The sequence below is a fragment of the Melanostigma gelatinosum genome (genome assembly GCF_949748355.1).
Source record: "Melanostigma gelatinosum genome assembly, chromosome: 12".
In the NCBI taxonomy this organism is placed as follows: Eukaryota; Metazoa; Chordata; class Actinopteri; order Perciformes; family Zoarcidae; genus Melanostigma; species Melanostigma gelatinosum.
Window position 1 is genome coordinate 25,280,293 of NC_136645.1, and position 15,245 is coordinate 25,295,537.

A 15,245-nucleotide genomic window follows, 5' to 3' on the forward strand; every position below is an offset into this window, starting at 1 on the left:
TGAGATTGTTCGTCGATTCAGGCTCCTTAGATGACCCCGATAGTCCACAAAAAGACTCCTGTCTCACAACTATCAACATACCATGACCCTTTAGTGGAAGAGGTTTAGCTCCGACATTCACATATTTAATCATGTTATCCCAACCAAACAAGTTATATTTTGTTAGTATAGGGCAATGATGAGAACAAACTGATTTTTCATCTTTTTATCCACTTAGCACTTATTGTATTCATACTAGTTTGTTGTACTTATTATATTCATACTAGTTTGTTGTACTTATTATATTCATACTAGTTTGTTGCACTTATTGTATTCGTACTAGTTTGTTGCACTTATTGTATTCATAGTAGTTTGTTGCACTAATTGTATTGGTACTAGTTTGTTAGACTTATTGTATTGGTACTAGTTTGTTGCACTTATTGTATTGGTACTAGTTTGTTGCACTTATTGTATTGGTACTAGTTTGTTGCACTTTTTGTATTGGTACTAGTTTGTTGCACTTTTTGTATTGGTACTAGTTTGTTGCACTTTTTGTATTGGTACTAGTTTGTTGCACTTATTGTATTGGTACTAGTTTGTTGCACTTATTGTATTGGTACTAGTTTGTTGCACTTATTGTATTGGTACTAGTTTGTTGCACTTATTGTATTGGTACTAGTTTGTTGCACTTATTGTATTGGTACTAGTTTGTTGCACTTAATGTATTGGTACTAGTTTGTTGCACTTATTGTATTGGTACTAGTTTGTTGCACTTATTGTATTCGTACTAGTTTGTTGCACTTAATGTATTCGTACTAGTTTGTTGCACTTATTGTATTCGTACTAGTTTGTTGCACTAATTGTATTGGTACTAGTTTGTTAGACTTATTGTATTGGTACTAGTTTGTTGTACTTATTGTATTGGTACTAGTTTGTTGCACTTATTGTATTGGTACTAGTTTGTTATACTTATTGTATTCGTACTAGTTTGTTGCACTTATTGTATTCCTACTAGTTTGTTGCACTTATTGTATTGGTACTAGTTTGTTGCACTTATTGTATTGGTACTAGTTTGTTGCACGTATTGTATTGGTACTAGTTTGTTGCACTTATTGTATTGGTACTAGTTTGTTGCACTTATTGTATTGGTACTAGTTTGTTGCACTTATTGTATTCGTACTAGTTTGTTGCACTTAATGTATTCGTACTAGTTTGTTGCACTTATTGTATTCGTACTAGTTTGTTGCACTAATTGTATTGGTACTAGTTTGTTAGACTTATTGTATTGGTACTAGTTTGTTGTACTTATTGTATTGGTACTAGTTTGTTGCACTTATTGTATTGGTACTAGTTTGTTATACTTATTGTATTCGTACTAGTTTGTTGCACTTATTGTATTGGTACTAGTTTGTTGCACTTATTGTATTGGTACTAGTTTGTTGCACTTATTGTATTGGTACTAGTTTTTTGCACTTATTGTATTGGTACTAGTTTTTTGCACTTATTGTATTGGTACTAGTTTGTTGCACTTATTGTATTGGTACTAGTTTGTTGCACTTATTGTATTTGTACTAGTTTGTTGTACTTATTGTATTGGTACTAGTTTGTTGCACTAATTGTATTGGTACTAGTTTGTTGCACTTATTGTATTGGTACTAGTTTGTTGCACTTATTGTATTGGTACTAGTTTGTTGCACTTATTGTACTCGTACTAGTTTGTTGCACTTATTGTACTGGTACTAGTTTGTTGCACTTAATGTATTGGTACTAGTTTGTTATACTTATTGTACTCATACTAGTTTGTTGCACTTATTGTATTGGTACTAGTTTGTTGCACTTATTGTATTGGTACTAGTTTGTTGCACTTATTGTATTGGTACTAGTTTGTTGCACTTATTGTATTGGTACTAGTTTGTTGCACTTATTGTATTGGTACTAGTTTGTTGCACTTATTGTATTGGTACTAGTTTGTTGCACTTATTGTATTGGTACTAGTTTGTTGCACTTATTGTATTGGTACTAGTTTGTTGCACTTATTGTATTGGTACTAGTTTGTTGTACTTATTGTATTGGTACTAGTTTGTTGTACTTATTGTATTGGTACTAGTTTGTTGCACTAATTGTATTGGTACTAGTTTGTTGCACTTATTGTATTGGTACTAGTTTGTTGCACTTAATGTATTGGTACTAGTTTGTTGCACTTATTGTATTGGTACTAGTTTGTTGCACTTATTGTATTCGTACTAGTTTGTTGCACTTATTGTATTCCTACTAGTTTGTTGCACTTATTGTATTGGTACTAGTTTGTTGCACTTATTGTATTGGTACTAGTTTGTTGCACGTATTGTATTGGTACTAGTTTGTTGCACTTATTGTATTGGTACTAGTTTGTTGCACTTATTGTATTGGTACTAGTTTGTTGCACTTATTGTATTCGTACTAGTTTGTTGCACTTAATGTATTCATACTAGTTTGTTGCACTTATTGTATTCGTACTAGTTTGTTGCACTAATTGTATTGGTACTAGTTTGTTAGACTTATTGTATTGGTACTAGTTTGTTGTACTTATTGTATTGGTACTAGTTTGTTGCACTTATTGTATTGGTACTAGTTTGTTATACTTATTGTATTCGTACTAGTTTGTTGCACTTATTGTATTGGTACTAGTTTGTTGCACTTATTGTATTGGTACTAGTTTGTTGCACTTATTGTATTGGTACTAGTTTTTTGCACTTATTGTATTGGTACTAGTTTTTTGCACTTATTGTATTGGTACTAGTTTGTTGCACTTATTGTATTGGTACTAGTTTGTTGCACTTATTGTATTTGTACTAGTTTGTTGTACTTATTGTATTGGTACTAGTTTGTTGCACTAATTGTATTGGTACTAGTTTGTTGCACTTATTGTATTGGTACTAGTTTGTTGCACTTATTGTATTGGTACTAGTTTGTTGCACTTATTGTACTCGTACTAGTTTGTTGCACTTATTGTACTGGTACTAGTTTGTTGCACTTAATGTATTGGTACTAGTTTGTTATACTTATTGTACTCATACTAGTTTGTTGCACTTATTGTATTGGTACTAGTTTGTTGCACTTATTGTATTGGTACTAGTTTGTTGCACTTATTGTATTGGTACTAGTTTGTTGCACTTATTGTATTGGTACTAGTTTGTTGCACTTATTGTATTGGTACTAGTTTGTTGCACTTATTGTATTGGTACTAGTTTGTTGCACTTATTGTATTGGTACTAGTTTGTTGCACTTATTGTATTGGTACTAGTTTGTTGTACTTATTGTATTGGTACTAGTTTGTTGTACTTATTGTATTGGTACTAGTTTGTTGCACTAATTGTATTGGTACTAGTTTGTTGCACTTATTGTATTGGTACTAGTTTGTTGCACTTATTGTATTGGTACTAGTTTGTTGCACTTATTGTATTGGTACTAGTTTGTTGTACTTATTGTATTGGTACTAGTTTGTTGCACTTATTGTATTGGTACTAGTTTGTTGCACTTATTGTATTCGTACTAGTTTGTTGCACTTATTGTATTTGTACTAGTTTGTTGCACTAATTGTATTGGTACTAGTTTGTTGCACTTATTGTATTCGTACTAGTTTGTTGTACTTATTGTATTGGTACTAGTTTGTTGCACTTATTGTATTGGTACTAGTTTGTTGCACTTATTGTATTGGTACTAGTTTGTTGCACTTATTGTATTGGTACTAGTTTGTTGCACTTATTGTATTGGTACTAGTTTGTTGCACTTATTGTATTGGTACTAGTTTGTTGTACTTATTGTATTGGTACTAGTTTGTTGTACTTATTGTATTGGTACTAGTTTATTGCACTAATTGTATTGGTACTAGTTTGTTGCACTTATTGTATTGGTACTAGTTTGTTGCACTTATTGTATTGGTCCTAGTTTGTTGCACTTATTGTATTGGTACTAGTTTGTTGCACTTATTGTATTGGTACTAGTTTGTTATACTTATTGTATTCATACTAGTTTGTTGCACTTATTGTATTGGTACTAGTTTGTTGCACTTATTGTATTGGTACTAGTTTGTTGCACTTATTGTATTGGTACTAGTTTGTTGCACTTATTGTATTGGTACTAGTTTGTTGCACTGAATGTATTCGTACTAGTTTGTTATACTTATTGTATTCGTACTAGTTTGTTGCACTTATTGTATTCGTACTAGTTTGTTGCACTTATTGTATTCGTACTAGTTTGTTGCACTTATTGTATTGGTACTAGTTTGTTATACTTATTGTATTGGTACTAGTTTGTTATACTTATTGTATTGGTACTAGTTTGTTGCACTCATTGTATTGGTACTAGTTTGTTTCACTTATTGTATTGGTACTAGTTTGTTGCACTTATTGTATTGGTACTAGTTTGTTGCACTTATTGTATTGGTACTAGTTTGTTGCACTTATTGTATTGGTACTAGTTTGTTGCACTTATTGTATTCGTACTAGTTTGTTGCACTTATTGTATTCGTACTAGTTTGTTGCACTTAATGTATTGGTACTAGTTTGTTGCACTTATTGTATTGGTACTAGTTTGTTGCACTTATTGTATTCGTACTAGTTTGTTATACTTATTGTATTGGTACTAGTTTGTTGCACTTATTGTATTCGTACTAGTTTGTTGCACTTATTGTAGTCGTACTAGTTTGTTGAACTTATTGTATTCGTACTAGTTTGTTGTACTTATTGTATTCGTGCTAGTTTGTTGTACTTATTGTATTCGTACTAGTTTGTTGTACTTATTGTATTCGTACTAGTTTGTTACACTTATTGTATTCGTACTAGTTTGTTGCACTTATTGTATTCGTACTAGTTTGTTATACTTATGGTATTCGTACTAGTTTGTTATACTTATGGTATTCGTACTAGTTTGTTGCACTTATTGTATTCGTACTAGTTTGTTGTACTTATTGTATTCGTACTAGTTTGTTGCACTTATTTTATTCGTATTAGTTTGTTGCAGATTGGTTGTTCCTCATCACATGGCATGCAGTGGGCATCCAAAAGATGAACTATAGTATATAGGAAATAGGCGTTTGCTCATGGCGACGGCGTTGCTCTTAACAATGGGACTGGGAATCAAACACCGCGGACTTTGAGAGCACTTGTTTGCAATTGTGCATTAACGTGATTAACCAATGATTTAACTTGCTGCTAGGACCACTGATTCACCAAACCTGCTTGCTTGCAGTCTGTGTTCCAACACAGTCCCCGACGCTGCTCTCATGATTCATTTTGTTTCTAAAGATAGATTTGATTTTGTAGCGAGTAACGAAGGTTTCAGTGGAAATGTATCGGAGTAAAAGTATCAGTTTTCTTTGCAAAATGTCGTGAAGTAAAAGTCAACAGAAATATAAATAGTAAAGTACAGATATCCAAAAAAACGACTTACGTACAGTAACGAATAGGGGTGTAACGGTTCACAAAATTCACGGTTGGGTTCGGTACGATACAGTGGAGCCACGGTTCGGTACGTTTCGGTACAGTAGAAAACTATAAATGCCAGAGAAATGTACTCATTCATTACAACTAACATCATGAAGTTATTCTTTGACTTTGAACAATGATGGAACTATACCTGAGTGACTCATCTTCTGGGGTGTCTTCTTAGCAACACATAAGCATCAAAAACAAAAACTGCTCCTGACTGTTATGTAGTATTGTTACTTACATCTTGCAAAAGAGATTTTTAATCTCAATGGGACTACCTGCTTAAATAAATATAAATAAATATAAATAAATATATATATATATATATATATATATATATATATATATATATACATATATATATATATATATATATATATATATACACGGTTCAATACGAATATGCATATCGTTACACCCCTGGTTGCAGCCCTAGTATTGGTACACAGCTGACTGTAGTGACAGCCTAAAAATAAAACCCTGAAAGCTGTGTATTGTCTTGTAAGCCCCTTCTTCACAATCGACCCTTTGCTAAGTCCCACCTGCGAACGCAGACTGACCAATCATAGCGTAGCACGGTCCAGCTACCCGGCTCTGCTCCATAGACGCTCATCAGTGGTTTCACATGTTCTTCGTGTTCAGGCTGGTTTAGTGGAGTTGGACCTCGTCGTGGTTAAATATCGTGTTATCGTGATACTCGTTATCCGGAGAGGTCTGAATGAGATTTTCTAACATTTCTAAATCATTATGTTTCTAAAACTTTTGTTTTTACGTAAAAATGAGTGGCGCTAATATTAGCAAAGTACGTTTGGACGTCATTAACTAGTGTTAACATGTCTATGCTACACTAGCTACTGAAGTTAAACTGAACGTCTACACCACAGACTGGGTAGAAGTGGACGTAGTTGTCGTGACGTCACCCATTGGTTCATTGGTTTGTGGACTGATGTTTGGAAACCTTGAGTTCTGACTTTTTGCCATCGCCAACTACTGAGGCTCAGCCATGATCTTTATCACTTTGAATTAGCTCGTTTATTTTCATAATTACTAAAGAAATGTCAGGTTCCTGTCAGATTGTCAACAAACCAAAATGACAAATTTCTCCATGAACAAAGCCTGAGCCTCATTTCTACTGAGCAGGGGAACATCTGCTCGAGGTGGATGTCCTTCTGCTTTAATGTATCTGAACGGGGTTTTATCATAGATCATTAATATGAAGCCTTTCTACTGCATTGAAATAACATCACACACGTCACACACACACTCCAGACAATAAACATAAGCTATTTGTCCTGGTTTCAGACTGTAGCAGGACCTTTCTGCCAGTCTAAACTAACACCTACCTGTGGTGAGCTTCACGGCGATACTTCTTCATGGCCACGCCGTCCATGTTGGCTGGTATGTCGGCATAGTTCTGCAGACGGTCACTCCACGAAGTTGTCATCTTGAAGCGTACCAACTGTTTCTGGGAGGAAAAGGAGCTACTTGTTAAACCCAGAACCACACAACTGCGCTCAAGTGAGTCGTCATCTGCAGAACCTTGGTCAAGCCAGCAGGCGCTTGAAATGCAATGCTTGTCTATTCGTGGTGTTACGGTACAAGAGCTTGGGTAGCATGTATAGTAATAACAATATTATAACCACTTAAGCATTTTATTTTATAACCAGCAAAATATGGGAAAAATATGAATATCATGTAATTTGAGCTGATTTTGCTATTAATATTCTCAAAACCTGTAGAGCAAAATCTAATGAAATTATACATGGACGTAGTAGTGGTCATCATGAACAGAAATCCAGTGGAAATGTTAGCTAGACAATGAGGGAAATGTTATAATTACAGATCAAAGTTTATTATTTGATCATATTTTAACTTTCAAAACCTCTTTTTCAATTAAAAAAACAGTACAGTAGTGTAACTTCAGATGTTATGATACTTGGATTTCATATAATGTACAGCATCATGTTTTTGACTCGTTACATCATACAGGTCAGGGCTCTTCAGCCCTCTGTTGTGGCTCCCTGAGGCTACATCCACACTAAAACAATCTCCGTCCACACGGTTCAGCATCATGTTCAAGATGATCTCCGTCCAGACTAAAACGCCAGAATAATAAAGTAGTCTTTAATAATGAAAGCTTGTGTTTGATACTTATCAACTCAAACACACATTTGGTGGAAAGTTTTATTTTTCAGACTTAGTTACAACGCTGTGGGTCTCTCTCTGACATATCAATTTTACTTGAAAATCAACACTTACACATAATGGTTTACTAGATTATGGTCCATAAATGTGGTCAACACACGTCTCTCACTCATTTCCTCGGTTTCATTGTCTGTTCTCACTCGTAGCTCTGCTGGTGTCTGAAGTCTCTGTCTACTGGAGAGCAATCAATGTTTTGTTCCTTTACAGTTTATGTGTGTGGACTTCACAATAGTTAAGAAATAATAAGAAAAACAATAATAAGAAAAGGAAAGTCCTCCTTTTTGTGTCTGTCCTCCTCAAAGCCGCTAACAGTGACTTCAGACGGCCGCTCCGTAGGTCTGATAACGCCGCTGGACACGCCGCTCACTGATCGCTCCAATAACAGCTGCTTCCTCCACAGAAAGGCAGACTTTAACTGAACAGCTGCTAGTAAAGACAACAAGGTCAACAACACCTGTAATCAGTTGTCCATGTTGAATTAACCTGGTAGTCGATCGGTAATCAAGACTATTGCTGTTTGTGATCTTCCGGGAAAGGGTCACGTGATGGGAGCGTGACGAATCAGGGAAGGACACGTCATGAAGGCTAAGAACCACTCAAGTAGTGAATGTGTGCTTCTACGTCATCATTTCTAAACGTATGCGTTTACGAGCGTCCACATGAAGAGGTAACCCCGGAGTTTTCAAACATTGTGTCACTGAACATAGCAGTAAAATGTCAACAATTGTCTTTGTTATTGTTCTATATTTTATATTTTCATAAATATAACAAACTATAGTTTTTGTATATATAATATAACTATATATAAACTTTATAAGCTGTGATATCAAATCGATCAGACAAATTTTATTTGGTGGAAAATAGTGCAAAATGTCTCTTTGGATAGTAAAGGTTGCCGACCCCTGGTATAGGTCTATCTCTATCTCCCGTACCGTAACACCACGAATAGACAATCACTACATTTCAACCGAGGTTCCGCAGATGACGCCTCACTTGACCGCACACACACACACACACACACACACGCAGCTTGTGAGACTCTGATAACATGGGAGATTGTGTAATATTATCATGTTAAATCGTGACACCGACTATAGATTCATGACATACTGAACAAAACAAACTGGGAGGATTAACGAAGCTATGCTAAGACACTGATTTAAAGTCAAGTCAACATTATTTCACCTTCAACTCAATAACTTTACTTAGTTTTATATTAACGCTAACCAACGTTAACCACATTGAACATATTTTGAAACTTGGTTTCCTAATGGATGGATTATCTTCCATCTAACACGAGATATTATATTAATATTATTATGAGTAATTATACACCATTAAATCTGAAAACAATACTCATCATTGATGTATTTAAAGTTGATTTTTATTGGGATGTTAGCTAAAAACTGTCCGGACCAGGAAATAATCCCAATACTGATTGTAATGCACGATATATAATATAATAAAGAATAAATAACTAATATACTAACGTTAATGAAGCAAACCGACGGTTTAACAAATACTTAAGTAGCGTTACGTTATCAGCTGCAGGACCACAACACTAACGTGCATAACGTTCATAAGTCTTCTGAACAAGAGCAGCGACACCGAGCTAAGTTTAGCTTAGGTCTCGTGTAACGGTAACTTCAGATGCTAACGTTAGCTCCCGATGCTAACGTTAGCTCATGTAACTGCTCCGTTATGTTTCAATCTTCTGAGTTACCGCTTTGTTAGTTTAGCCAGCGCGCCAATTCACCTGCTACGGTGAGTTAGTGTTATTGTATTTGACGTTTGAAACATCACGTGATAGGAAATGTGCGGGCTTTAACCGGCTCTCCATTTCACTAAAAACACTCTTTACTTGTGGACAAGAGCACGAGAACAACACTACTCACGATGTCGTGTTCTCCTGCTTCTTCTTCTGCTTCTTCCTATTTTCGTCTTCTTCTTCAGATGGTGAATTGCGGCCGCGTGCAGCATTATCGCCACCAACTGTAGAGTTGCAGAACTCTTTTCTCGTGTGTGTCATCAGTCCTGTGTTTGAAGATAACACGTGACCGCGTGCTTCAAAACACAATTCTTCATCACTTTTTTGGGAAGATTGTTTTTCAGGTCCATGAAGTACGTCGTTCCCTAATAGCCTACCTTTCTTACCTTAGTACAATTCATCAACAAACACTGTGGTACTACACTGTACAGCACAACACTATAAATACATGAATACAGTACAAAAGTAGCAGATTTGTACAATCGAGTGGAGTGAGTAACAGCAGTGTCAGAGATGAGGGAGCATGATCACAGTGTGTGGGCTGGGATGAAGAGCTGGATGATGAAGATGATTTTAAATGATATTTCTGTCCTGTTTTTTTATTCAGTTTTTTTGTCTCCTCCATATTTGGATAGATGTTATCTTTTCAATCATTTGCACAAGTCATTTGTCTTTTGCCTCAACAATGTGTCTTCTTAAACATGAATACTTGTGACACTGGCTCTGCAGGACGCCACTGCACGGGCAGAGAAAAACAAAATGTCCATTCGGATACTTGTGGAGCGGCTGCTTTCACGGATCTTCAACAGAGCCAAGGCCAACGTGCATCCTGGAACCCGAGAGGCGCCTGTTTGAACACATGTGGGCTGGAGTTGAGGAAGCAGATCATGAAATCACCCCAAAAACCTTTAAAAGCATCGACAAGATCATTTTCAAAATGAAACTAGAAGTTGATCGCCTCCTTCAAAGACCTGATGACACCACCAAAGAAGAATAGCACCAGCCACAGTTTCTTCTGCTCCGTGGCTGAAGACATCTCCAAGCCCTCCACTCCAGAGATCCCCAAAAGCAAAATGGCTCCATGTTTAACAATATGTAATAACTGTCTCAACCAACATAAAAGTGATCAATAAAAGTGAGTTAAATTGTATATTTCTGCTCATCTCCCTGACCCATCATGAGTTCTTATAGAGGCAGCTGTTTTGCTGTTGATTTTAATCTGTTTTATGCTGTTTAAGATATAATAATATGTTTAAGTTTCAATTTACATTCAGAGATGGCGTTTTATTTAAGTCTGCCAAGATGCAATTCATGTTTGCATGTTTGACATTGACTTCAAATTTTGCACTCAGTTATTAATGTTTTCAAAATAAATTATGCTCATTCTATTACTGTAATCATTGGTCATATTTCCATGTTCTCCCTTTTCCTCTTCACCTTTTATATTTTCCTCATTCTTCTTCTACTATCGTGAGATGGGCGTGTCCATGTATGACTCAGCCACCAGATGGAGCCAAAAGTAATACTTCATCATCTGTTCTTTCACACTTCAGGGTCTAATATTGTGCCATCACAGGCTTGTTGCTAATCTGAGAAATGAATCAGTTCAATGTGTTGCCAGTGAACAATCAGAGGAACTGTTTTGGGGAGTGAACGCAGCTTGATATAAAGAGCTGAAACTCAAAACGCTTTACATTTTAATGAAATATAAAAGAAGAAAGACACAAAAAAATACAAAGAAATAAACATCAAGCATTGGTTTAAAAAAACCAACATATTTATACATACACCCAATACCTACACACACACTTACATGCATGCACACACACACGGTTTGCTCACAGACACACTAACGTTCCTCAGCCTGTGAAAACAGTGAGGTTTTGGAAATAGATTGTTTGTCGACTGTTTGTTTTAAGATACAAGAGTATATTTAAGTGTCAATTTATATTCAGAGATGGCGTTTTATTTAAGTCTGCCAACAGGCAATACATGTTTGCATGTTTGACATTGACTTCAGATTTGACACAGTTTACATACGAGTACATTTGACAATGACCTCTCAGCCTGGAAGACTTTAAAATCAGGATGTAAAAAGAATAAAATAAAAACCATGAATTATACATAACATTACAGCCTCTTCAACTCAACCAGTTACCAGGTGAAGTGTGATGAATCTCTGAGGGTCTGAGGGGAATGCCATGAAAGCAATGTTGTTGTTTTTATATGTACATATGCTCAGGACTACAATGTACAATTCCATTACAGAATTGTGTTAAGGCTACCTCAGTTCGAATGGACCTGTTCCCTATAGCTCAGTTCTCCATTCTTTGCTTTGTGACAGTGACCGTGTTATGTACTTTTAACAGGTTTCAGGCGCAGGAATGCAATGTGTTGGCTTCAGCAGGACGTCCAGTCAATATGACTGAGGACCTTCTGAAACGTCCACTCATGGCTTCAGCAGAGAGACCTGGAGGTACTGTGATCTGCAGCACTTCTATTATTCACCATCAGCAAACAATGAGAAAGTCTTTGTCTTTCTGTGTGTTCATGGTTTTAGGGACTTTAGGGAATGTCATCCAGTTTCAAGTAAGAAAAGAGATCATTTAGAGGTTTTTGTCTGCTGTTGAATATAGTGGCGGGTCATTTCTGGCCCTTAAGACGACAGAAGGGTTATTAGAGCAAGTCTGTCCTTCCTGCCGTCCATTCCTCTGGTCCACACACCTCTAACAGCAGCAGTGAAGCTGCTCTAGAGGCTGGTGGAGCAGCACCTTCCTCACACTTCATGGTGGTACCATGCCTGTCGATGAAACGTTGTCTCAGCAGATGCTGGGATCAGCAAATGTATAAACTCACATCGGAAAAAATCTATCTAGAAGTGGCTGTGGTATCTGTAAGTATTAGCCCGAGCAGCCAGCACAAACACAAGGTTTAATCTCGGAGTCCTGAGGTGAAACCATTTGTCAGAGGCGGAAGACGTGAGGCGTTCCCTGTCCCTGGACCTGTATCCTCGCAATCCTCTGATAAGACCACGTGCTGTCGAGGGGGACAACATCATCTCGACTCAAGGTTTAACGAAGACGCATGATGAAGGCGGAATGTAAGAGCTGTGAGACAAAGGGTTGTAAGGTGGAGGGAGAGGTATCAACATCACCATAACAGTGATAGCAACCTCATTCAGCACACAACAGACATCACACTGAAGGAATCATAACATTAATATTAAAAAACGATTTAACAGATGAAATGAAGAACTAATGCTGCAAAAGACCGGAACAAAAACAATCAAAGAAAATGTTAAAGATGTGAAGCACAGAGGAACATCATGTTCAACCCTCAGTCTGTGTAACTCTCAATGGAAGTCAACCTGACAAGTCCGGCTGAGATTCTTCTCTCAGTCGCTGTTTCCAAAGTTAAGAAGAATGTTGAACCTCATATTCACAAATGTCTGTAATATCTGTCATTTGTTTAGATTTGTAAACTCTGAAGGGTTCGAGGTGAACAGTAGAGACACTGAACAGACCTTACAGTGTCCTGAAGAAGCCCGTCTGGTTGTTTAATTCATTCATCACAGTAATAAACCGTAAAGTACCTGCATAGCATGCTGTATAACAGCTGGCATGTCCTTCACACAATAACTGCTTCATGATATTTCAATTGTCTGCTTAGCTCCAGAAATATCTCAAATCACAGACATGTTCCACTGCTGCTGCATCAGTGTTTCTGTCAGATCTGTCCAGCTGTGGAACATGCCCTACCGTGACATAATGATTACTAAACTGAAGAGATGTGGATTCAGCAGTACGGCGCTCTGTTGGATGATCAGTTGTGTTGCCGAGTCTTTTATGACGGTAGCTGATCAGACTGCAGATAACAGCTGTGGGCTCAGGCCCTTTACTCTGCTCTACTTCCACAGATGACCTGCCTTTAGCAAGTGACAATGCCAACATAGCAATATGCAGATCACATGACACCGTATAGCGCTGCTTTAAACAAAGATCAACTAGCAACCATTCTCAGGAGAGAGAGAGAGACAGAGCGAGACAGCGAGAGAGAGAGAGAGAGAGAGAGAGACAACGAGAGAGACAGAGAGAGAGCGAGACAACAAGAGAGAGAGCGAGAGAGCGAGAGAGAGAGAGAGAGACAGCAAGAGAGAGAGAGAAAGAGACAGAGACAGAGACAGAGAGAGAGAAAGAGACAGAGACAGAGACAGAGCAAGAGAGAGAGAGAGAGAGAGAGAGAGAGAGAGAGAGAGAGTCTGATTGGGTGGAAGTGAACAAATAGCCCTGAACATTTACAAAACTAGAGGTATTGTGTTTGGCTCGGAGAATATGCTTATTGTTGACCCACAGCGTCAGCTGTCAGTCAGGTTCAGCTGTAGAACAGGTCAAGAACCAAACCACTGGGTGTGTGTTGGATGGTGGTCGTGGTCTTGCACATTGACGGCGTTGTCACTAAAGGAAGAGGCGGAGTTATGGCTAGAAGGTGCTCCACTGATTCAACATCTATTGCTCGTCAGGCGTTACAGTCCTTTGTCCTGTGAAGCTGTCCAGTCACATGGTCAGCAGCAGCTAAGAAAGACATCAATAAACTACAACTGGTTCAAATCTGAGCTCCCAGATTAGCACTCCAGTGATCAGTAAGAACAGATAGAGCATGCATGCACTCGCCTGTCATGCTTCTCACTTCGTTAAACTCACGACAGCCTTCTCATGTTTTCCACAAATGTATATTTAATGAGACACCTGAATATTTCTTCAACCATAACAAAACACAACAGACATAACCATCACACTAGGAACGCCAGCTCCATCACTCGATACCTCCAACCTCAAGAACAAACGTTCTCAAACGCAGTAATCTACCGTTAAATGAAGTCCTCTCTCAGGACGGACAGACAGATGTCATGAGTACAGAACGAACACAACACAGTCACAACACATGCAATGCTTATGACTGATCCTTCTTTGAGGAAGTTATGGATGCATAATGTATACGCTCGGTTCTCACTGCACTGTCTCAACTGTGTGTCTGACGTCATGTACTCTACATTATGTCGTCTCCTTTCCGTTGACCCCGGGGAGATTAGCGCCGCCAAGGCGTCAGCTAAACAAACAGTAAACACCGGCTCGTCCTCATCACGCACTCCACTCACATGTGGAACACGTGCAGCGCCAAGAGGTGCAAGACTCTGCGGCGTGTCCTCAGGGACGCTGCCGGGATGGAGCAGCTGTCTGGCCTCGGGCTGCTGATAACGTCGTCTCTTTGCTCTTATCGCGGCTCGCAGCGGAGGATGCAGCCAAAGAAAGGCTCGTCTGTGTGGAGACACTATTCTTCCACTGTAACTTCCAGCGCTTCTCCTTTTCTGCTGACTGGCACACGTTTGGTGGCGCACTGCTTACACGTCTTTGTGTCTGAACTTATTTGTTGTGGTCATTTCACGTAGTTTAAGGAGATCAGGTTCCATACATTGTGCATGACATGACAGGTCAAAGGTAGTAAATATCTGAATGCGTCTGTTGGACCTCCTTCTGTCTCACAGAAGGCATTAAGCAAGAAGAATAGCCCGACTGTCTTTGGCCTGTAGCGTCAGCGTTCACAAAATGAAGATTGTAAAAGTTAGAGGAGCACTCCGTCTGTTTATCAGAAGGTATATTTGCTGAACACGACGTATAGACAGCCTGTGGGTTAACAAGGGCTTGTCTTGAGCCCCCCCCCCCACTGCCAGCATCTGCTCCATCCTTGAACACACGTGTCCCTGACTAAACCTTCCCAAATAAATCACTTGAGCTGAACCAACATGGTGACATGTCTTCTTGTTTAAT

General features: G+C 38.0%; 1 protein-coding gene across 1 annotated transcript in view; it reads right to left on the minus strand.

Annotated features, from left to right (window-relative positions):
- The window catches only part of nt5c2a (5'-nucleotidase, cytosolic IIa), a gene marked incomplete at its 3' end in the record, with an annotated part of 70,082 nt that extends 60,479 nt beyond the window's left edge, over positions 1-9,603 (minus strand). The window contains exons 1-2 of the mRNA XM_079280529.1: positions 9,548-9,603; positions 6,791-6,912 (exon numbers count right to left, since the gene is read on the minus strand). Of these exons, the coding sequence (XP_079136655.1) occupies positions 6,791-6,891 (101 nt within the window). The 5' untranslated portion in view covers positions 6,892-6,912; positions 9,548-9,603. The remainder of the gene's footprint in view (positions 1-6,790; positions 6,913-9,547) is intronic.
- Between the last annotated feature and the right edge of the window lie 5,642 nt (positions 9,604-15,245).